At 45.1% G+C, this 23,013-nt stretch overlaps 1 protein-coding gene across 4 annotated transcripts in view; it reads right to left on the bottom strand.

Annotated features, from left to right (window-relative positions):
* The window catches only part of RBMS3 (RNA binding motif single stranded interacting protein 3), a 712,273-nt gene extending 689,827 nt beyond the window's left edge, over positions 1 to 22,446 (bottom strand). For 3 of the 4 annotated variants that reach the window (XM_030969580.1, XM_030969574.1, XM_030969602.1), the window contains exon 1: positions 21,512 to 22,219. In XM_030969580.1, the coding sequence (XP_030825440.1) occupies positions 21,512 to 21,691 (180 nt within the window). In that variant the 5' untranslated portion in view covers positions 21,692 to 22,219. Of the gene's footprint in view, positions 1 to 21,511; positions 22,220 to 22,359 lie in introns of those variants that run through there. The other variant, XM_030969590.1, reaches the window with a different exon arrangement.
* Between the last annotated feature and the right edge of the window lie 567 nt (positions 22,447 to 23,013).

The raw sequence follows: 23,013 nt of genomic DNA, 5'->3' as shown, positions 1-23,013 counted from the left end.
TGAGCAATGGCAGATTTGCATGTCAGGTCTTTCCACCATAGTACAATTAGTCTACTGATACTGTAGGCATGACTAAGGATGGTGGGATAAGAGAGTAAGTGATAGAGACAAAATGAATGATTAAATGGCCTCAGACCTAACTTGTGACCTCATTCTATCATAAACAGCAAAAAGCAAGAGAACTCTTGTGTGGATCAAAAACCTGGCAGGGTTAGCTGAGCGCATGAGACAAAAGAAATAGCACAGCACACTCATTCTTGGGCTGCCACAATGTTCAGTCTGCACCAGAGACACAGAAGACTCAGGTAGCATCTGGGTCCCAGAACACCCTCACTAACTACCAGGGGAGATGATTAGGCTGCTTCCAGAGATAAAAAGCATCAGCTGCTGATTAAGGAGAGCCAAGAGACAGCAGAGACACTCTCAGTCTGCTGCAGAGCAGTAAGCAACAAAAAGACTGGAATCCACGTGAACAAGATGTCACTCTCCAGATCTCTAATCCATGTAGCACACAGCTCACCAGGCTGAATGGGGACCAATCCAGAAATGCTGGTTAACTCTGCACTGCGGTCTTTCCCATGGTCTCCACAAATCCAACTCAAAAGCCTGGTTCTAGGCTCTTCTGTTTGCTCAGCAAAATACAGTCCCCTTTAGGCTTTAGGAAGTGTGTTCAAGAGGTGCCAGGATATGTCCAAGAGACTCAAGTCACCAGGATGTGGTAGCAGGTGAGAACAGGTAATCTTAATTTTTCTGCTCTGTCTGCTTTGCTTCTCCACGGCAATTCTCAGGGGCCCGTCCATTAGACCATGATATTAACCAGGAGTCCTCTGGAGAGTTCTGTCATCCCAGTCATTTGATTAGCAGCTACAACCACGAACAAACCACCTTGTCCTATGATGCACTCCCATTCCCAAGAACCAAGCATTATGCAACACTGAAAGTTTTCCAAACCTGTCCTATGTCATACTCTGGAAACCAGACAAAGGTACTTGCTATTATCCACATGTGTGGGAGAGACAGTCACCTTTAGAGACAAATTTGTGGCATTTGCTCTTTAGAAACAGTGAAATGCAGTGATTCAAATTCCTAATGAGACCACAAAAGAGTCTGCTGTGGTTTTTAGGGAATAAGCAGACATGATGAGATTTTGGAAGGAAATGGGCACAATTGCAGTAATCTGTACAGTAACAAGAAATTGGTACTTCAGACCTACCCAGACACAATACTGCAATCGAGAGATTGAACAAGCAGCTAAATATGGGGGGAAATTGGCCTCATCAATAACAGAGCTGCTTCAAACAAACAGGTATTTACCTTTTCCACCATTCTTTTTATTTTTTTAATCCCTACCATTGCAATTGGATAGAATCACAGAATCATTTAGGTTGGAAAAGACATCTAAGATCATGGAGTCCAACAGTTAACACTGCCAAATTGACCCTTAAATCATGTCCCTAAGCCTACCCTGTTAAACTCTTGCCCTCGGAGTTATGCAGCAACTTCAGTTTCCATCAGCAATGAGTTCCTGGCATGGCAGAGCATTTCTTCTGACTTACTTTTGACTTTGTCACTTTTAACCTTCACAGAATGCTCCTTGTTCTTCCCTGATGGTAGAAATAGCATTTCTTGCTCTGTAAAGCCTACACCTTCGTTGTCTGTAACCTTTTATCATCTCACTTCTCATTCATTTCCTCTCCAAGGTAAACAGCCCCAATCTCTTCAATCTTGTGCTATATGAAAGTTTTTCCTTGTCTGTTTAAAAACTGATTTATGTAAACAGTTAAAAACTTACTCTGTTAGCTTAGCTTGTATCTATAAATTAGCCATGCATATTAAATTTGTATTAGCTAGGTTTAACTGAATTAAGTGTATCCACACAGGATTTTTCATCAAATTCCTAAAGTCAGTTTAAAATGACACCTTTTGTTAGAGCAAAGCAAATGAAAGTGTAGTTAGGCCATAGCCAGTTTCTGATCCACAAATACTTCCAAGAAGAATTCAGACAGTTCTTCAGAAAGGGTATATTTCAGCAGACCCCTTAGAGAGTGTTATCTCCATTATCCTGAAATTCATGAAGCCCCCACGCATAGCAGGGAGTAATTCTTCTGAAATATTTTCCATCAGCAACACAGGGATTTGTTACAGAATTAACTTAACATGTTTTACCTTGATAGCACCTCCATTTGTGGGAGATAGTTTATTGCCTAGGCAAGGCAAAGTGCTATTAAACCACAGATTTTAATTCAGCTGCAAGTAAGCTGCCCTATTGTACTCAGAACACAACAGCAATATAATGAAAACTGCTATAAAAATTAATTCTGAAAATATCAAGTACAATCATTGTTAAGTTTAAACAAAGGATATTTGCTAGTTCATTCCAAGACTTAGTTGCACTCAAAACCCAATGAAAACTGGCTTTTACACATACAGGCACACAGAGACATTTGCCTATGGAATAGAAGTTTTAAATTATGGCTATTAAATGCATGGTATTTCTTAATGACAGCACTCATTATTATCCTTGTAATAATACATTTGACAAAGGAAGAAAAGAGGAATTTATCGAAAAGCTGCCAATGGATTTTAATAAAAAATACTTCCCAATAGAAGGCAACAACATCCTTATCTACTAAGCCACAAGTGCTCAACTATTTCTCAAGGAATTTAGAGGCACTATTTTGCAACAGAAACTTACAGAAAGTTACAAAGAAGCAAATAATTCTAAAAATCAAACACACAGGCCACCGAGTTGAAAGAAAGTAATTTCCCACATTAACATTCAGATCTATTATACATGCATACAAATTTCCATGCAAATCAGACTTCACTTATTGTGTATTTTGCCTTATTTAATGAAAAATGAAAAAGACAGAAGAACACCTAATCCACTCCATTTTGCCTATTAAGTTGCTGCTGCCTGCAGGACCCTGGTGATGGCATTTCCACTGAGGCTAATCACAGAGAAGAAGAGTGCACATAAACAAGAGAAAACTCATGCTCAGGTTAGAGAGAGCAGCCACCTGGCCTGTCTGTCACGTTCACCTCTATTCACACAGTAATTGCTGTACTCTCTGGAAAGCTGACTAGACCCATCATGATCTCAGAAAACTAGTTATCCCCTACTGAACCATTTTCAAAATTGGTAAATAATACAGTTAAGTATAAAAGGAAGGACTGTCAAACAATTCACCTTTAGAGAACTCACTTGCACAGAGTGCAGAAAATTGGCGAAAGCAGCTGAAATACACAGTCAGTCCTGGTCACTGCTACAGCTGCCGTCCTGGCAGAGATGCCCCTTCATGTCCATGCCATGTGTGTGTCCCTTTGACACTTCCCTATAACCTTCATTCCTCTTTTCCCACAGGGAAATGTGCTGGCAGTCTCCTGCCCCCATCAGTTCCACACTAGCGGGACGTGCAGGCTGGATGGGCAGAGCTGCTGTGGGAAAGGCTTACAAAGAGCCCCATTTTGCTTCAAAATGCCTTCCTGCCAGCTCACTTCTCCTGTCTAACTCCACTATCTATAGCTTTCAAATGCTTCCCCTTCATAATCACACCTCCTACTATTCTGAAGACTATTTTCTGGGAACGCTGAACATATTTGTTGGCTCACTGGCCCCTAGCACACTGACTGCTCATTCAATAGCATTCACACAAGACTGGAAAAGACTTGTCATCCTCTTACTATCTGGCACTCTGTTAGTAGCTTACTACTGTTTCCCTCTGCAGTACAGGTCCAAATGGAATGTCAGACACAGGAAAATGCCAGCAAAAGCTCCGGTTCACAGTCAGGAACCAGCCACAGGATACAGTCCAAAACTAGATACACACTGGCACATTACCATTATTAACACAAGGTTTGCCATGAGTAAAGCCCTTTGTAATTCTTCTTTTTGACAGTGAGGACAGAGAAAATTAGAGTTATTACAGTATTTCAAATATCTGCTGGGTGATAACATCCTATAGCAGTAGCATTAGTCAAAAACTCAGGCAGACACTAGGATAAACAGATTCTCCTGCCTCCATTGCCAGGACTTCTCAGAAGAAAATTCCCACAGAGATCACACAACCTACAGTGTAATTGTCTCCTGGTTGCCCAACTATTCAGAAAAGGAAGGAAGGGATTAGGCCTGTAAGTCTTCCTGCTCACCAGCCAGGCTGCCAAGTACATCCACCACCCAGCCTCATTCCTCCTGCTGCCTGGCTCTGTGACTGACTGACCTTCCCAGACTGTGCACAGCCACAGCAAATACACCTGGGGCATTCCTGATGGTGCCTGAGTTGTCAGCTAAAATAATCACCTGGCTGTCACGGGAGCAACACAGGTAGGGCAAAGGGGAGCAGCTCAATGCGCATGATTTCAGTCGACACGGTAAACAGCTAACATATGGTAATTCTGAGGGGGTTGACACACTGCAGCAAATTATTAAAAAGCTGACACTCAGCTGAAAGAGCTGACACTTTAAAGTTACTCCCTAGCACAAAAGAGGAAAAATGAAAGTGAAATGTGACTGAACTGTTGTCTTGCATGCTCATATTTTGTTGACAAAATTATTTGTAGCTATGAATTCGGCCCTTTCTTAAGAGTGCCACCATCAGCTGCTGATAAAAAAGCAACCTGACTCCATTACAGATGTGTTACTCCTCAAACTGACGCTCCAGCAAGAGCAAGAGGACAAAGAATTCCACTCTTATAAATCTGTTGTGCAGGCTAAGGCTACACTATCAACTGCAATATTTGACATTGTTACACATCCCTTCTGAAAAAGACTACTTAGAAATTGAAATATTGTATTATAATGAAATACCTCTTATCAGCCTTGGAAAATGCAAGTTAGCCAACAGTTTCCACTTCAAAATACATTTCTTTTTTAAGGTCCTTCAAAACACTGTTCAGTTATTACACTAACACTTTATATCAACTGTCTATTACCAAAAATAGATTCAGATTAGGTATCCCCAGCACACTGGTGTTCCTTAGTTCTAAGACTGTTTTTGATACAGTAGGGTATGCAATTTTATACTGTTGAAATATTACACTTAGTGCTACATGAACATGTAAGTGTACAGGTCTCATTGTAGCAGCACTGTTTAATTACATAAAGGAGGATGGTACTTCTCACTCAAAACCTCAGAATTCCAAGACCTGATCACGCAAGTATGTAAGACTGCAGTTTTATTTATAGTTGCATTCACTTAAGACAATTGTCAGGTAATTCACATTAACTTTTGGAGCTTACATGCATCTGAAAACTCTCTGTAGATGCCATTTCATTTTAAAAAACATCAAAGCATTTTCCAGCACAGAATCATACAGAAATGATGTGGAAGATTTACAGCATTCTCCTGCTCCAAGGAAGGATAATTCCTAATCCCAAACAAAATCTCATCAAGGGACTTTCTAGAGAGTTTTGTGTGGAACATAGTAAGATTTGAACAATGCATGCTCAGTAAAATTGTAACTTTAGTAAACTTTAAATCTTCAGATTTATTTCAAAAATAGGTCTGTCCATGTTCCTTCCTTTTTCTTATTTTCCAAATCTGGAAATTTCTCCCAAAATTATACTGCTCAAAACAATCCTCTTATAGCTCTGAGGAATAGAAGTGAGTTTCAATTTCTCATTGGTCCTATAGAATGTCATTCTCCTAAGTGTGTAAATGTAAGAATTCTGTAAGTTGTTAGAGCACTAACAATGCACTACTAACCCCATCTGAACCTGCTAATACACCTTCCTCTGGATTATTTTTTAACAATCTGTACTTCTCCACTCCCTCATGCATAATTTCTACTTGTAACAAGTTTTACTTGGTCATAAATCATTTTAAGTCAGTAAAATATAACATGCCTGTGAAAAATGTGGTGAAATTCCTTTGCTAGTAGGACACAAAATTTGTCCTTAGCCTACATGAAGTCAAATATTAGATCTCAGCTTTAAAGATGCTAAAGCACTTTTCCAAACCTTGTGTTTTTAAAATTTAACAATTTACTAGTCCTTTTGATCCTTACACTTCTGGGCTAATGCTGAAGTGCTGTCAGAGAGGTACAGTAATAGTCATGGCAAGGATGTGGTCTCTGTTTTCTGTTGCAGAGCCTGCAGGAGCACTGCCAGCACACCCTGGCACTGGTTTGGAAGGAGATCAGAAGAGAGGACAGTAACAGCCTACAGATGTGAGGTAAGACTTTGTCCCTCTCTGTGGCCAGCATTGCATTGGCAACCAGTACCAGCTGCACAAATGGAGTATGGGAATAGTATTTTACCTATGGTGAATGTGCCTCCAGATACTACAGACCCGGCAGTGGCCTGCCACACAAACAGGTCACATTCCGTCATTCTTGCCAACTGAGGGAAAGGATGAACTGCCTGTTCTTCTTTTCTGTAACTTAGCCTTTAAAATTTATCAATAGATCCTATTTATGCATTTTACATTGGTTTGGCTTTTAAATATTAGTTTTATTATTTTTGCCTCACTGCTTCTCCCCCATTATTTTATCCACCATGATAACATAACAAGTGTTGGTTGGAAGAAGAGTTCAACACTTTCTGCCTTTACTCTGCACAACACATACACTTCTGTTTGTGCACAGAGTAGCTTGATGCATACAGTGCATTTCTGTACTTTTCATTTAGTAGCTCACCTTTTAAATTCTCTGCAGTGATCTTCACACCACCTTTCAGAGGTCCTGACCCCGGCTACTGAACTTCTGTACTTCTCACAGTGCTCTGGGTAGCTGTGACAGTCTCTGCCACAGATGTACGACAAAACAGGACCACACTGCATACTGAGATTATTGATACCACAGAACTGTGTGTCAACAGGTGTAACTGCTCTGACCCGAGTCTTAAAAATAGCAAAAGTTCTACCTATGACAGATCCATCTATAATTTTCCTTTGTGTAGGTGAGAAACAAGTCATCTCTATCAGCAAATAACAGAGTAATGCTTTAGGCCCCTGTTGACTGTTGTGTCACTGTGTTTTCCTGCTCCCAGTTCTTATTATCACACAGTACATAGTACATAAGTACCTGTTATCTATGGTTTTCTGACTTTAGTATCCCTAGTCTCTTTCAGTTACTACCATCAGATGTGGATGTATGACTAAGAGGTGTCACACTATGATCACAGGTAACATGCACAGCCACTTGTGAAATGCAGACTGATGTTGCAGAATGACAACTTTCCGCGGGCTTTGCTTGAATCTGCAGACAAACATGGACAGTATGGAGAGCTCTGGATACCAGGAATAATGCCAGTCAATAGGACAGTGTGACCAAACTGATAACCTGCTGTGAGGAGCTAAGTCTGACTCTAAAACAGCAGCAATTAAGTACAAGTGTGACTGCATCACATAATTGGTTAGGAAGACCTCAGTGACTGTTTTGTGTGCAGCAGCATGCAAAAGCATATGACTGTAAAACAACTGCCTGAAGAAAGTTGTTGAATCTTACCAATAGGCAGAACATACAGAGCAGAGAGCAGACCAGAGAGCCCAGAGCCTTTTTCCTGCCCTGAGCAGCATTTCCCAGCACACAATGATCCCAGTTTTGATGTTGATCTGGCCAATTGTCTCATGACAGTCCTGTGGTAAAGATTCCCTGAGACATATTGACCTTGATCACCTCTGATGCTCTAACCTCCACATGGCCTCTCTCTGAATTGATCCATCAATTATTTATCTTCTGCACAGGGTGTGTCCTCTTGACAAGTTCAAGAAGTGGCACCCTTGGATCCCATTTTAAGGTCAAACAAGGCTATGCTTTGCGTAAGACCACAACAGCACGTGACACCGCGTTAGCCACCTCCCTACTGTGGGAGGCAAAGTAAGTCTGACTCTTTGTTGCTGCCTTGCTCCTCTTGAAAACCTGCATGGCTTTCCTTCCCTCTAAGCTTGCTACTCCTCCCTTCTCCCTTTGGAAAGATATTCATGAGCTCCTCCAAACTTTAATGTTCTCTGTTTAAGCAAAAATTTCCCCAAGCACAAAACAGGCACCTTTTGTGCGGCCGTCTACGTTTTTTTAAGAAGATTTTATTAAATGTTTAGTGCAAGTTCTGCAGAAGTTATACTGAGTTTATAATTTTTTTCGCCTAAGATGATTTTTAACTCCCCCTCCTTCCCCCTTCTTCCCCATGCGCAGCCAACTGTCACTCACCCCATCACCTTGGTTTCTCCCTCCTTTTTGTAACAATTGTATGTCCATCAGTTCCCCCTCCTCAGTTCCCGGTTACCCTCCTGTCCATCACCCTCTCCCCACTCCCTATCCCAGAATCTTCCATCAGGGGCTGAGGGTGATTGGTGCAGGATGGAAAGCTCCTCCTTTATTATGTTCCCATTTCCGTGTCATGCTCTATTATTTATACGCTTGTTCTCATGTTGTTGTGCCTTCCCCTCCCCGAGTTCCCTTATCTGCCCCCTCCGAGGGGGGGCGGCGACTCCCTACCCACCAGTCCTTCCCTTTCCTGAATAACCCGGTTCCTTGCTGCGAGCTTCTGCCTTGCTTCCGTCTCTTTCGCCTCGCTACTTTGTGGCTGCCTTTGCGCCTCTCCTACCTCAGCTCTCACAGGGGCCCTTTCCCTGCAAGGCGCCGGGAAGGTCCCTGGCAGCCAACACTTCCCCAGCCGTCTCTAGAGCTAGTGCTGTTGAAGGCAAGGGGCTGCCCACCAGGCTGTGTGCTCCGGGTCACTTTAGCGCCCCAGCGCCGCCCGCCCGTCGAAGCGGCGCCTGCGTTGCCGGACTACGCCGGACCTCGGGCGGCGACCTCGTCACTGGTGCAGCACCGGAGGAGCAGACCCCCAGGGCACTTGGGGTAGCGCTCGGGGATCCACCTGCTGACAGCCCGCACCCAGAGCCAGGTCGATAGTGAGCATCACACCCGACCCCGGTGTGGTGAGTGCTTTCCCCTTCTCTCTCCCCCCTCTGTCTTTTATCGGTCCCACCCTTGGTTCTGCCGGGGGAGCAGGGGTGTAGAAACCCCGTGGCTCGTTCCCCTGCCGGGCTATCCTGCGTTCTGGGGTAGGGTCTCCGGGAATCCCTAATCCTTCCCCCCCGTTTAAGTTGCGCCCTTTTTGTTTTATTTGGGATCAGCTGACTTAATATGTTAGCATGGTCGCTTCAGCACTCAACTAGCTGTTTTGTTTCAATTCGTTGTTGTTGTGCAGATCCCATCAAAGAGCGGGGAATCCCTACGTGGGGTCTGCTAGCAGTTCTGATTTTACCCCAGACCATTGCCGCACCTCCTTGGGAAGGCTTAGCCGTAAGTATCTATTCTAGGGGCTGGGGGTATCGGCGTAACTAAAAAGATTAAAATTTACGTCACCTACATTGGGTGACACAGCTATCACAGCTGTGAAAATCAAAAGCAAAAAGAGCTCACAGGGCGCCCCAACTCCGAGCCTCACAGAGACTCGGGCAGTTGATAATTCTAGTTGTGTTTTAGTTACCCCAGTTCATCCCTACCCTCTACCCCTCTCCCTCTCCTGTTCCCCTCAAAACCGGGATCTAGGCGGGCATCACTCCCCTAGGGCGGGACCCAGTCCCCAGACCCTCCTCTGACCCCCCAATCCCCGCGAGCGTGACAAGGGCCCTATAGCCTCCACTCTCCCGCACCCCCCTCTTCCCACGGTGTATTAATCCCCAAAGTTAATGCAGAGTTGGGTTCAGAGTCCCCTCACAAGATGCTCCCAATGGCTGGGGACCCTCCCAGACCTCGTGGCAGGGATTTCTCCTCCCAGAACCCCATTTCTTTCCCCCCCCTCCTCCTCAAAACCCCTTCTTCACTCCCCACTAACCCTTTCTTCCGAACCCAACCCCTTTCCCACCAGCTGCCATTCCTTCGCTCCCTCCCCACATACCACCTCCATTCCACCCTGCGCTCCACCCCTGCTCCTCTCCATCCCTCCCCGGCACCCCCTCCCAATACCACACCTCTGCTCTCCTCCCCTGCGGTGTTTCCCCCCGCCGGACCCCCCCTTTTCCCACGTGCCTCCCAGCTCCTCCCCTCGGTTCGTTCCCCACCCCTCTCTTCGTTCCACGGTTTCCATCTTGTCAGGGAATCGGGCAGAAGAGTGAGTTATCGGGGGGGCTTAGCTCTTCCACAGCGCCCACATTCCCCGGCGTGGGGCGTCGCGGTGGGTGCCCATTCAGCGGTCGTGGGCACAAGAGTTTGGCACCAGTGAATCTTTCGGGGCCAGCTCACCTCCCTTCTAGAGACAAATTGCACCTATACCAAATTTTCATGTTTATTAAACAAATTGGTAGTTCTACAGCTGGAGGGCAAGCCTTCTCCCCAGCCTAAAATCTAACCTGGCGGATGGAACAAGATTCAATGGACATTGTGTGGCATTGGGGAGGCAGCGACTAAGCTCACTACAGGCAGCGCCCGAAGTGCCATGGCTGCAAACTATAAGATCATTTCAGGCACACCGGCGTCCCGCCCCTCCGGGGAGCTTTGATATTTTTTCATCAGGCGGTGCAGCATGAAGGCGGGGGGCAAGAGTCTCCAGATTCAGGTCAAGCCCTCAACTCACACCAGCCTCAAAGGCCTTCACCGATCGCTTACTCGATTTCTGATACGCCCCAAAGTTCCCCACCCACAGCGGTCAACTCCAAGGAAAGCAGCACCTGCCGGACGCCGTGCAGTGTGCCCACAGACATGGATGAAGCATTTAGGAACAAACACAGCAGCCACCATCCACCCATAGGTCGCGTTGCCCTAAGTGCAGGAGGAGCAAAAGCCCCCTGTGACCGCACACAAAACCCTTTCTTTCTATATCACCACCGGTTCTCGCAAACTCCTACCACTTTTCCCCTCTTCTCCTTCCTGACACTTCGCTTTTTTGTTCTCCATTCCCCAGGTAGCTGGAGCTTTCCCTTTTATTAGGAACCCAAGACACGCCGCAAGTACCCATTTCTGAAAGGCACAATTCACTCTCACTATGCTTTCTCCCCCCCTTTTTCTCCCGAGACCATGTTGCCCAAGCTCCCACAGAGATTGATGACTCCTCCGGGGACTGGATGATCCGCCGCTTGCTTCCAAGCCCAAAGGAAGCAGGCTCCATCCTGTGGGCACAAACTGTCCACCTTAGGGAAGACACCTCGGATGTGAGCCAGGTGGCCCAAACTGGGCAACAAAGTTCTCGGGCACTCCGCCGCCAGCACACCCCCACCCCGGGCGTGGGGGTGCCGTTCCCCCCCCCCCCCGCCCGGGTGCGCCTCGGGGGGGGCGGGCCCCCCCCCTTCCCCCGGCGTGCTGGCATTCCCCTCTCCCCCGCCTAGGCTTGGGGGGCCGGGTCCCCCCCCCCCCCCCCCCCATTGGGAGCCCCCCACAGGGGGCCGGGCCTTTTCCGGCACGGGGAGGGCCTCGGGGGGAGAGAGGGGGGGGCCCAAGGGCGGGGGGGGGGGGGGGGGGGTTGCTCACGGCCCCCCGGCACCCAAGGGGGGCGGGGGGGGGGGGCCACCCCACCTCCACCCCCCACCAACCCCCCCTCCCCACCCACTCCTCAACTCCCCCCACCCCCTACCCCCTCTTCCCCCTTGCCGGGATCCCCCCCCCCCCCGCCCTGCCTCCCCCACCCCGGGCCCCCCCCCCCCCCACACCCTGCTGGAAGGCGCGGGCCCCCTCTTCCCATTTTCCCCCCCTTCAATCAGGCTGTGTGCTGCGGGACACTTGTGGCCGCTAGCCGGGTCAGGCCGCAAGAGCGGCACGCTTTTGACTACAGAACATCTGTGGATGTCTGTCTTTGAGGCCATGCCAGCAACCTCACCATTTCCCTGCATCCATCTTAACAGCCCTCTGATAATAGTGTGTCATTTCCTGCGCCACACCATGTGTGCAGGGATGTAGATGATAATGTGGATGCTGGCTGCTCTGCTTAAGGAAGAAGTCATTTTATCACTTGGAAATTTCAGCATGTCCCTGACATAGTAAAGTTGAAACATGCTTCCAGTTATAAATTAGTTCATATAGAAGCACTCTATAAATGGACTGATCTTCCTGAAACCGCTTACTAGATCGGGGAAAATTTAGTTTAAGAGCATATCCTATGATACTGGGAGAAATAAAAGAGGACAAAAAGTGGGGGTTATTTAAGTTCCAAGATCTTTGGGGAGATCCTTTTTAGCCTGTCATAACCAAACTAACCTAAATATTATTGTATCTATTTTCTTTGGCAATGACTTGCTGTTGCCATTTATTAGATAGGAAACAATAGGTGGGAGAAAGTAAGCCAATTAATTATTAAAAGTGGTTTTCACATACTTTGAAAGTCTGCATATCCTCGAAGAACACTCAATAAAGTTAACAAGGCTAACCAGGGCACTGTACAACGTCTGTGAAGCCTCAGTTGGGGTTTTATGAATGCTGCAGAATTCTGCTGTGTGCTTCCTTAACTCCACATGGACCCAGTGCACACTTCATAAAGCTCTTTTGCCTCAAAACACAATCCTTACAAACCTCTCTCTTCTAGCCCTACTCAAAAGTTGCTGCTTTCAATTAGCTTTCCAGCTACTCCCTCTCTGCCCCTCCGTGTCACTCCCTCTCATTCTTCATTCACCTGAGGAGCAGAAGTTATTTACAATCTACCCCCACACATCATGCTCACCTGCCCATCTCTGAGGACTTGCAGTCACCCTGCCTGTCATGTGTGATTCACACCTCAAGGCAATAAACTACTCTTTTTGAATCCACAGAAAAGCAGAATGCCTATTTATTTATACTATGTTGCATACAAAATTGCTACTAAACATAATAGCCACAAAAGTTATCTTTGATAGATACTAGCCCTTTAACTCCCTTTCCACAAAGACCTTGAGTTTGTTAGTTTGGATCCAAAACCAGACTTTCTGCTATGGTCTCCTAAAAATCAGTACAGACTCAGTAATAACCTCGGTGAGAAAACCATCACTGAGTAATAGCAAAAAAGAGATGTCAGTGGTGCTTGAGGCACTTGTTGAAATCAATTAACACAGACTCTGTGCTGATGGAACAGGCATGGGTTCCACAATATTTTCATTTAATTCTCCAATCAATTATAAGAATCTTTTGCAGAGGGTCTAGAACTAAAGGGGGAAATGTTACCTTTATTTTCCCTGCACTTCCTGATCACATTAGCACTTTGAATAACCTGTGTCGAATAGCTTTTTGGAGACAATAAACTCTGTAACCATAGACAAGGTGTTCAATGGAATGAACTCCAAAGCCCAGGAACACTAAGTGCAGTAACCAAGCTTTGTGGCTTGAGTCTGTAATTTTGATTCACCCAACACTTGCTTTTCAGTCAAAGAAACTATTCCTATTCTGCTTCTGTAACTAGATTTGTCTTCATATAATATATAACAAAAATAACAGCTGCATTTAAACACATGGAAGAAGACATTAGGCATGGAAGAATTACTCTTTTTCTAGTAAATTATGGCTGTCTAACAAATTTTATACGTGACTGTCCTTGTCCATACTATGAGCCAAATATTGTCTTGTTTTATCCCAGTTAAGATGCACTGGTTACTAGAGTTCCTGAAACAATTTATATTGCCCCTGTATCTCAGAATGCAAAGTGGGGAACTGAAATAAAACAGAAAATTATGTTATAGGCAGAGGAAAATTTCAGAACCATGCATAAAGGATGACATTGAGGAAGCAAAGAAAGTACTGTAGAATACTAACATCTGCATTGCCTTTCAGATCCATTTTTTTTTCCTTCTACACATTTAAACATCACACTAAAACCTGATCTGATCCCTACTTTTATGGAAATTATTATCAGTGGTCCTGTTGTTACTTTTCCCATTGGCAGCTGTAGTCCCATTGTATTTACTATTTGGGTATTTTCAGAGACAAGGTGTTAAAAAACAATAACTCTACCAAGACTGCAACTTTTTATACCATTGCTAGACAATTACTACTGGCAGCGAGTCAGTAGAAAAATCCACCTAGCACAAGGTGCTGCTAAATAATCCCAGTCACTGTATGAGCAGCATAGCTAGAGCCAGGCAGAGAACAACCAAATATGGAACCAAAGAAAAACTGAACCACTTCACACATCAGTAACTATACATCTCTCTTAGCTTAGGCAATTAAGTAAACTGAAACCTCAGCCTAGTAAAAATTGCTGCGCTGTAAGGAATCAGCAGAACACAGTAAGTTTTTATCACAGATAGAGATGGTCTAAAAACACTGCGAGAATCTAGGAAAACACTGGGAATAGCATGCAACAACATGGGCATTGTTCGTGTCTAGCTTCATTGATTATCCATTGTTTGAAGCCTCAGATTTGTTACAAGCTGGCACTCAGCTCTTGGCCAGGAACTCCTGTGAATACTGGGCTTTTGAGAACAAGCTCTACTTAAGTGGGAAGGATATGCCATGCACTGGCCAAGCTCTGAGCTGTCATATGCAGTCCTGAATAGGACTGCTTTCCAGTCTCAGCACATAGGCATGAGCACATACCACTACATCTGAGTCAAGGCAATGGCCCAACTGCTCAAGAGGAGATAACAAAGCCCTTTTCAGTGCTGCATTTTCGTCCAAGTAGGAATCCTCACAACCCTTCTGCAGCCAAGACCAAATTGCCTTTAACCAGAGAGTCAGTTCTGTGTCTTCTGCATACAAAACTTGTGGTTGTGTTGCTGATGATTCGAGAGCATTGTTCAGTTCCCACCCATGATGTTCATTGTTTATGTCGCTGGATTTGTTACTCAATCAACTACATATGCACTTAATTTCACTTTGTACTAACTCTAAGCAGTATTTACTTTTCATGAAATCTCTCTATTACAATGAATATGTTTACCCCAGGAACCAGTCAGAGTGTGATCACCTTTTCAAGCTTCATCCACTTATTGATCTGTTGGATGAAAAATTTAAACAGCTGTAAGACTGGTAAACTTCACCAAAACATTTCTCAATTTATTTCAGAGGACAACTATTTTAAATAGCATATTCTTCTTTCAGAAATATCTGTATTAGGGGAAATTTTAAAGAATCATTCACATGCACTATCATGTGTGTTGTTTTGACACAGACACAGGAAAGTCACAGAAGTCAATTCCTCACTCTCCAACTTTATGTTTTAACATAAAACACACATTCTCCACATTCCAGATTCTGGGATTCAGTTAATTATCTTCTCAGTAGCTGGTAAAGTGCTGCATTTTGTATTAAGTGTAAGAATAATGTTGTCCTACTGTTGACATCTACTTAAGGTAAGATTTTTTCACATATCATAGAATCATAGAATCCTGTATCATGGAATCTTAAAGTGGTTTGTGTTGGAAGGGACCTTAAAAACCATCTAGCTCCAAACCCCTTGCCATGGGTAGGGACACTTTCCACTATTCTGGGTTGCTTAAAATCCCATCCAACCAGGCATGGGGCATCCACAACTTCTCTGGGCAACCTCTTCCAGGTGCCTCACCACCCACACAGTTTATTCCTAATGCCTAATTAAGAATTATCCTTCCAGTTTAAAGCCTTTCCCCTTGTCCTGTCATTCCATGCCCTTGTAAAAAGTCCCTCTCCAGTTCTTCCTGTAAGCCCTCTTTACACACTGGAAGGCTGCTTAGGGTCTTCAGAGCTTTCTCTTCTCCAAGCTGAACAGCCCCAGCTCTCTCAGCCTGTCTCCACTGGAGAGGTGCTCCAGCCCTGTGATCGTCTTTGTGGCCTCTTCTGGACTCACTCCAGCAGCTCCATGTCCTCTTTATGTTGGGGTACCAGAGCTGGATGCAGTGCTCCAGGTGGGGTGCACAAGAGTGGAGCAGAGGGAGAGAATCGCTGCCCTTAACCCACATGCTGGTCATGCAGTAAAAGGAATTGCCAAAATATGAGAAAAATGTAATTTTGGTGATATGAAAATGATGACGTCTTGTTCCCAATATCTTGTCTCCTTTTGGATTCTTTGATGTCTAATAGAACATGAGTTTGTTATTCTTGACTTCAGATACTAACAGTTTTTCTCTCTCTTCTTCGCATCTGCTTAATTTTGTAACAGAGGCACAATCCTAGGTTCATCTAAGGATTCATTCTCTCACTAGAAAAAAAAGTGAGGCAGATACATGAAATGCATCAAAATGCAGAAGTAGACCTGCCTGCAAAGCAAGGCTTTCAGTTCATAATGAATTTCCTCTTTTTTATTTTTTTTTTAATCTGAATTTTTTACTTAGTCTCCTCAAAGCAGATAGCTCTTGGGTCTCGCTCATCAAAACAGGTTAATGGCAGGCCTAATAGCTTTGCTGCCCACATCAGCAATACAAAGAACTAAAACCTCCTTTCCAGAGGCACCTGCCAGGCACTCTGGCTTTGGGCAGCCATTCCAGGAACATGTGTTCAGGAGTCTCCCCATACAGTCATGAGTTAGCCTGGCCCAAAGCTGTGATCTGGGAATGTGCAGGATAAATACCTGAATATGAAGGACTCAGAATGTCCTGGGTCTGTCGCTTTGGGTCAGGCTGACCACTCAGGCAGCCACCAGGCTCTGGGAACTCTGGAAGAACAGGGCGCTGACTTTGTTTCAGACCACTTCATCAGGAAGAAACTGAGCTATGCAGATCAATACCAATATCATGATGGTCCACAGCACAGATAGGAACAGCTTAAGAATAAAGAACAGGTGCTTAAAAGTGGATCTGAAAAAGACAGAGTTGATGTTGCTGGGCTGGGGAATGATTTCTGAAATCTTCTTACCAATGATTTAGACAAAGACGTTATTCTCTGGCTCTGTCCTCACTTTAAGCATACACTTGAATTTTTGTCTGACATCAAAAGCTCAGAATAGCAACAGCCATAAGTACAGTTTTCTGCCATATCTGTGTGGTGAAGAATTCGTCCATCTATCCATACAATGGCATGACCTTGACTATTCATGCCTGCATTACATCTTGGCAGAACCATAGCCCATGATACACTTGGCACAAAGCCTTTAGTACTTGGAAACTCCAACTAATACAAGGTGGTGCATTTTACACTATTATCAGGAGAAGCTGCTACCATAAGCAACCAGTAGTGTTGTCTATTTCTGCTTTCTTCATCCCACACACCCTATACTGGTTCCTCATAGCCATTATTGATTTCAGTTTCAGTTTTTGGTTCTTAACTTGTGATTGCTCAGTGGGATGGGTCCAGATTATCTGGCAAAAGAAAACTCAATCAAATCTCCAAGAAACATGACAGTGGTTGACAACTCCTCTTCTGTTCACAATGGAACTGCCTAAGGTAAGATAAGCACATCTGATCTGAGACTGGAGTGATCTACCCCCTGAAAGAATCCCCACCATCTGCTTCAAGCATAAACTGCATTTCTTGCGCCTTCTCTCTCTAAATGTAAACACACAGTAACATTTGGCTTTCCAAATCAAACATAACTAAATACATAAGAGAAACTATTAAAAAAGAATTCCCCTGAAGTGTCTCCCACTATTCCTGACCTACTGCTTGTGGAGGATGAGTGAACAAGCACTGCATAGTTGATAGGAGTATTCTTGTAAATATGCTAGCAGAAGGCTTTCAGAGACTGATGATCAGATCATGTATACAGCAGAACAGAATTCCCAAGTTAATACCAAGTGCCTTTTCCCAAAGCACTCAGCTTTTCCCCTCTAGAAGTTCACACCTGGGTGCCACTATCACACAGCACTATCACAGGTGAGTATCCTGGGAAATAACATACAAAAAGCCCACAAAACACCTCAGAACTCTTGCATCAAACACTGGTGAATTGGTTGTGAACCAGAATACAATGTAACCAGCCCACACAAGCTTGGTTTTGCTATAACCTCGGTGTGCTCATTTCCATATAAATACGCAGAAAGTTCTTTGCTTTGGAGCCACTTCGCAGATGGTTTTATATCTGGAATGTAGGTATAAAGTGAAAGCTCTGGAGGTGCTTGTAGATCATTTGTGCTAAATGATTTGCGCATACCAGAGAGATGCAGAAGTCCTCCTCAGTATGAAATGTTACATTACCAAATCCATACCTCAGACCAACTTCTGGACAACTTGGGGGCTTTGGAAAATTAAAACATTGTAATAGATTGTCTGTAGCCAAGGGCTTGAAAGTCCTAATGCAAGGCTCAGGGTATCACCTCTGGGAAAACTCTACCCATCCTGAGCTGTGAGCTGTCATAAACCTCACCCACAGTCACCAGTTTGCAAAGGAACTGCAAAGCTGCCTTCTACTCCCAAAGTGCTCCGTACGCTGATCCTTGTAAAGATGCAATCATTCCAAGATAAGCTGGAAAGAATCCTTGGTACAATTTAGGGGCCTGGATCTGTTGGCACCGAGTCATGGAGTAGCAAGATGGTGTGACAATCCACCCACACAACCTGTCACAGGCATCAGCTGCACCTCCAGCCAGGAATGAACAGCCAGGATTGCAGGTTGTTCTCTCCCCCAGTCACTCACTTTGCCCTACTGGAGAATGTCAACATGCTTCTGTATATAGGATTAGACCTATATGCTTTTAACTAAAATAACAGAAAACATTGTAGGAGTGTTGAAAAATATTTTATGATGTGTTTTGCTTTAAGACAAAAAAATAGTATCCATATAGAGTCAGCCTATTAGCTTTCTAAATCTTGCACTCTACTATTTGTGCTTTGCTTTCTCCCACCCAAATGGCAACTAGGCTTTAAAGTACCAAGTACTGTATACTTAATAAATTATAAAGTCAAGCATCATATTTTCTATTCTCATACCTCAGTCAGAGATGGTCTCAACAGAAAGATATATGAGAAGTAACCTAGGTCTTCCTCCAACAAAGCACTTAAGCACACACTTCAGCACGTCAGCATCCCAGCTGAAGACAGTGGGATATATTTCAAGTTACACACGTTTCAAAATTTTATTGAAGCTCAATGACAAAGAAACTAACAGCAGAGAAAAAACCTTTAGTATCCGTATAAGTGAGACTACAGTAGTATCTTCTACTGAAATTCCACAGACTTAGGAAAATACTTGCTTTGGTTAATTCAATGTTCCTTTTGGAGGCAGTGACAAAAAATACTTTTATTAGAACATAAATTTGACCCAGTTCCTTTTAGATGGAACTTTTTTATGTCCACTAGAAATGGAGCTCAATGATTAAATATGAGATTTTTTTATAATTGAAGCATGATCCCAAAAAGCAAATCTGACAGTGAAATCATGAGACACTGCAAGATCTTAATATTTAGGCAGTCATAATTATACATTGTCAGGAATCCAAGTTCTAATGTCCTTTACAATTTCCATGTAGAGCGCTGACACTTCTAGCATGTATCAGTGCACCTTGGAAGTTTGTATAAGGGCCAAGAGAATGGTAGTACAGTTATTTCAATCAATTTAGAAAGTTCTTAGATGATATTTCCAGAAATGCTTGAATTCAGTTTTGTAGTTGACTTGAGTTTTTTTCACAATAGTGTTGGGTTTTACTATCAGTCTAATGGTTTTTCCCCTTCTCATTATATTTCTATTGCCAGTACTTTACCAGATATCTGAAATAGCTCTGCACTAATAAGAAGTACTGGTTGTCCTGGGACAGCATCCAGAAAAGATACATACATTTAGGGAGGTTTGAAATATCACAGCACATCCCAAAAATACAAGCTAGTCATTGCAACAACCTTGGCAATGGCAAACTTGGAAAAGCTAATAGTGGAATTAAAAAGGATGAATATATCACAGTACTTTAGCAAGGCTATAGATCAAAAACCAAAAAAAAAGGTAGTACTTTTGTTTACATGTCCAGAAAAGGCCAGCAGATACAGAATAAAAGAGTGCAATCCTGAGTCGTCTAAATACATTAATTAGCCACACCACAGAGAATCAAGCCTTCTTTGGTGTTCATTCACCTTGAGTCACACCTTCTTTGCCTTCCTCATGTCCATGATTGGTAAAACATTAGACTGTGTGGTACATCAGCAAGTAATTATTGAACATGGATTTCTGCTGATGGCAGGGTTTTAAAATTCTAGAGGCAGTGGCAAAACAAAGTCATTTAAATGGCAACCTTGGCTCTACGTTTTAATTATTTTGAAATAAAATAATTTTAAGTTTAGTAAGTAGCACAGTGCAAGGAAAGGGATCCTAGAAACAAATCACACACACACACAAATCATTCAGCTAGGTACAGTAACATGCAGTCACGACAGAATTAAATATTCATAAACTCAAAGGAGATGGAATTCTGTGCTCATCTATCACAATATGTAAACCACCAGTTACCATTTTAAAAATAAAGCCCTTGCATCCACCCTCTTAAACTGTACAGGCCCTGTTTAAATGATCCAGCGTCAATACCCTCTTTTAATTAAAACAATAGCACAGATTTTACCGAACAGTAACAAGCCCAAAAGTGTAGGAGGTGAATGCTGAAAACTCGGAGTCTACATTTAAAAATACAATTTTTAAAAAATACAACATAAGAAATCTTTCTCATGACAACTGGAGCTCTAGTCATGCAAATATGTGGTGTGACATAGTTGTTGCATTGATTTATCGCATTGCTCGCTTACATTCCTTCATTGTGTTACTGTTCTCTTACACATTTGTAACAAAACCAAACTATAGTAAAACTAGTTGAAGAAACACAGCTCAAATCCAGTACATGCCAACATTTCTTTTTTACGTTACTCTAGGATTATAATCTGTTTGGGGGTATCTGTGCATTCAGACAATTACTCGGATTTCAATAAAATATAAACGGATGTGTTTTACAGTCTAGCACACAGGGATCACACCTCGCAACCATCACCGAATTACGATGAAACTTACACATTAACCAGTCTCTGCCTGTCACAGACCTACAGACACAGCAGAATTCATCGGCTTCAGTTTAGCAACCCCATGCCGAGAAAAATGAATGAACACAGTGCCCACAGACAAAAGCACTGATCAATGCACTCCGCTGACATTATCTTAATGGCAACCTTTTTCCATCCCATCCTCCCTACTTTCCGATTCTCCCAGCAGCAGACACATCCGCACCAAAGGGTGCGATCTGACCCATTTCTCGCTCAACTCCGTCACCCGCAGGTTCTCACTCGGCAGCGAGCAGCCGTACCCCGGTCCGCAATGACACAGCAGGGCTGGAGGGACACAGCGCCCGGGCTCCTTCCCCCAAGTGACTCGCCCCTCGCCGCCGGCTGGGAGTCGAGGCGAGGCGCGGGGAGGGAAGGGGAGCGGCGGCCCCGCCGGCCGCGGCCCCTCGAAGTGAGGTTAAACTTTGGCGGCGGCACCTGGGCCGCTCCCGCCGGGCGGGCGGGCGGAACAATGCCCAGCGCCCCGGGCCCGGCGGCGGCGGCCCCGCGCTGCCCGCCCCGCCACCCCCGTGTCCTCAGACAACCTCGGCCGCCGGCCCCCGCCTCCCGCCGCCGCCGCCGCCGCGCTGACAAAGGGCGGCGCGGGGCTGCCTGCGGCCGCGGCCGGCGGGGAGCGGAGCGGGAGCGGCAGCGGGAGCGGCCCCGCCCGCCCCGCCGAGCGCGGCCCCGGGCAGCCGGCCCCTCCGGCGGGCGCGGCGCCGGCCGGCCGGCGGCGGAGCGGACCTACCTTTTTGTCCTCTTTCTCAGTGCCGTGCCTCCGCTCCGTGTGGCCGCTGTCGGCGGCGGGGGCCGGCTCCGCAGGCTGCCCATCGCGGTGGTGCGGGCGCTGGTGCGGGCAGCCGCCAGACCCCGCCGCCGGGGGGATGGGCTCCGGGCACGGAGAAACTCCCTTAACATCCATCTCCATCTTCCAGTTCACTGTATTGCGAGACAAAAGCAGGCAAACACTTTCCACCACCCCGCGTCTTTCTTCTGCTTTCCTTTCTCCCTCTTTTCTTTTTTCCTTCTTTCTTTCTTTCTTTCTCTCTTTTGTTTTTTCCTCCTTCCTCCCTTCCTTCCTTTTCCCCCCTCAGGAGGCCGTGACACGCATGGCTCTGGCCGCGGCTGCTGCACCGATCCGGCGGCTGCAATTCTCCCCTAGATCCTCCAGACTTTTGTATCCAGCGTGCGTGTGTAAGAGTGTCTGTGTGTGTCTGTGTGTGTGCGTGTGCGTGTCCTTGGCACGGCGGCCTTCAATCGCCCCGAAACAGCAAACGCTAACTAAGCAGATCTCTCGCCACGAAGATCAACTCCCGGCCCCAGCCTAATTGTGGTGGTTATTTACTTTACGCTATCTGTGTCCCAGGCCCGGACAAGCCCTCCCGGCTGCAGCCCTTTGAACAAAGTTAACTGGAGGGAGCCGAGCCCGGGGAGGGGGTGGGGGCGAGGGGAAACCGCCGGGGTTTAACACGGGGGAAGTGACAATAACCCGGTAATGTCAAGTAAAAGTTAAACCTCCCCCTTCCTCCCCTCCCCCTCCCCTCTCCACAGCCCAGGCAAGCGCAATACAGCAAAGCAAAACAAGCGATTTCAGACCTGTGCAAGGTGCTGGTGGCGAGAAGAGAGGAGCATTTACCCGATTGTTGCTTTTATTTTATTTTCCCCTCGCCTCTCCCCCCAGCACCACCCGCTATTGCAAATGTGGGCTCCTTGATGTTAATCTCCTCTCAGCGGTCTGAGTCTATGCGTGTGACTGGAGCTCCCTCTCTCTCAGGCTGCCAGCGCCACGCAGCACTGCACAAGGAGAACTGAAGTAAGGAGAAAAACAAGAACAAATCCAGGCTGGAAATCTAAATCAGTGCTAGCCACCGGCTCTCCGATTTTATCAACACAGATAAAAGAAGAGAAAAGAAAAAAAAAATCGCCTGTAAACTGCTAAATCAGTTGTGACCGCAGTACACTCTCGACTGTTTTATTCTTTGTGTTACCTTCCTTCTCAGACTGAAGTTAGACATGATAAGGGAAAAAATGCAATCTCATTAATAGTGGTTTATACCAAAACAAGAATTTCTTAGTGGTGCCAGAGCCAAGCCAACTCTTCAGTTATTCCCCTTTTCATTTCAAAGAGATGAATGGCGAGCACAGACCTGATCGTTCTTAAATCAGGACACCATCAGGTGACCAGTCTGCACTTCTAAATATAACACCCCATTGTCCTGAGGAGCAGCTGCTCTGGAAGTTAACTGGAAA

Source organism: Camarhynchus parvulus, chromosome 2 (genome assembly GCF_901933205.1).
Source record: "Camarhynchus parvulus chromosome 2, STF_HiC, whole genome shotgun sequence".
Classification (NCBI taxonomy): Eukaryota; Metazoa; Chordata; class Aves; order Passeriformes; family Thraupidae; genus Camarhynchus; species Camarhynchus parvulus.
Note: the sequence above shows the minus strand (reverse complement) of the source record. Positions and strands in the feature narration are given on the sequence as shown.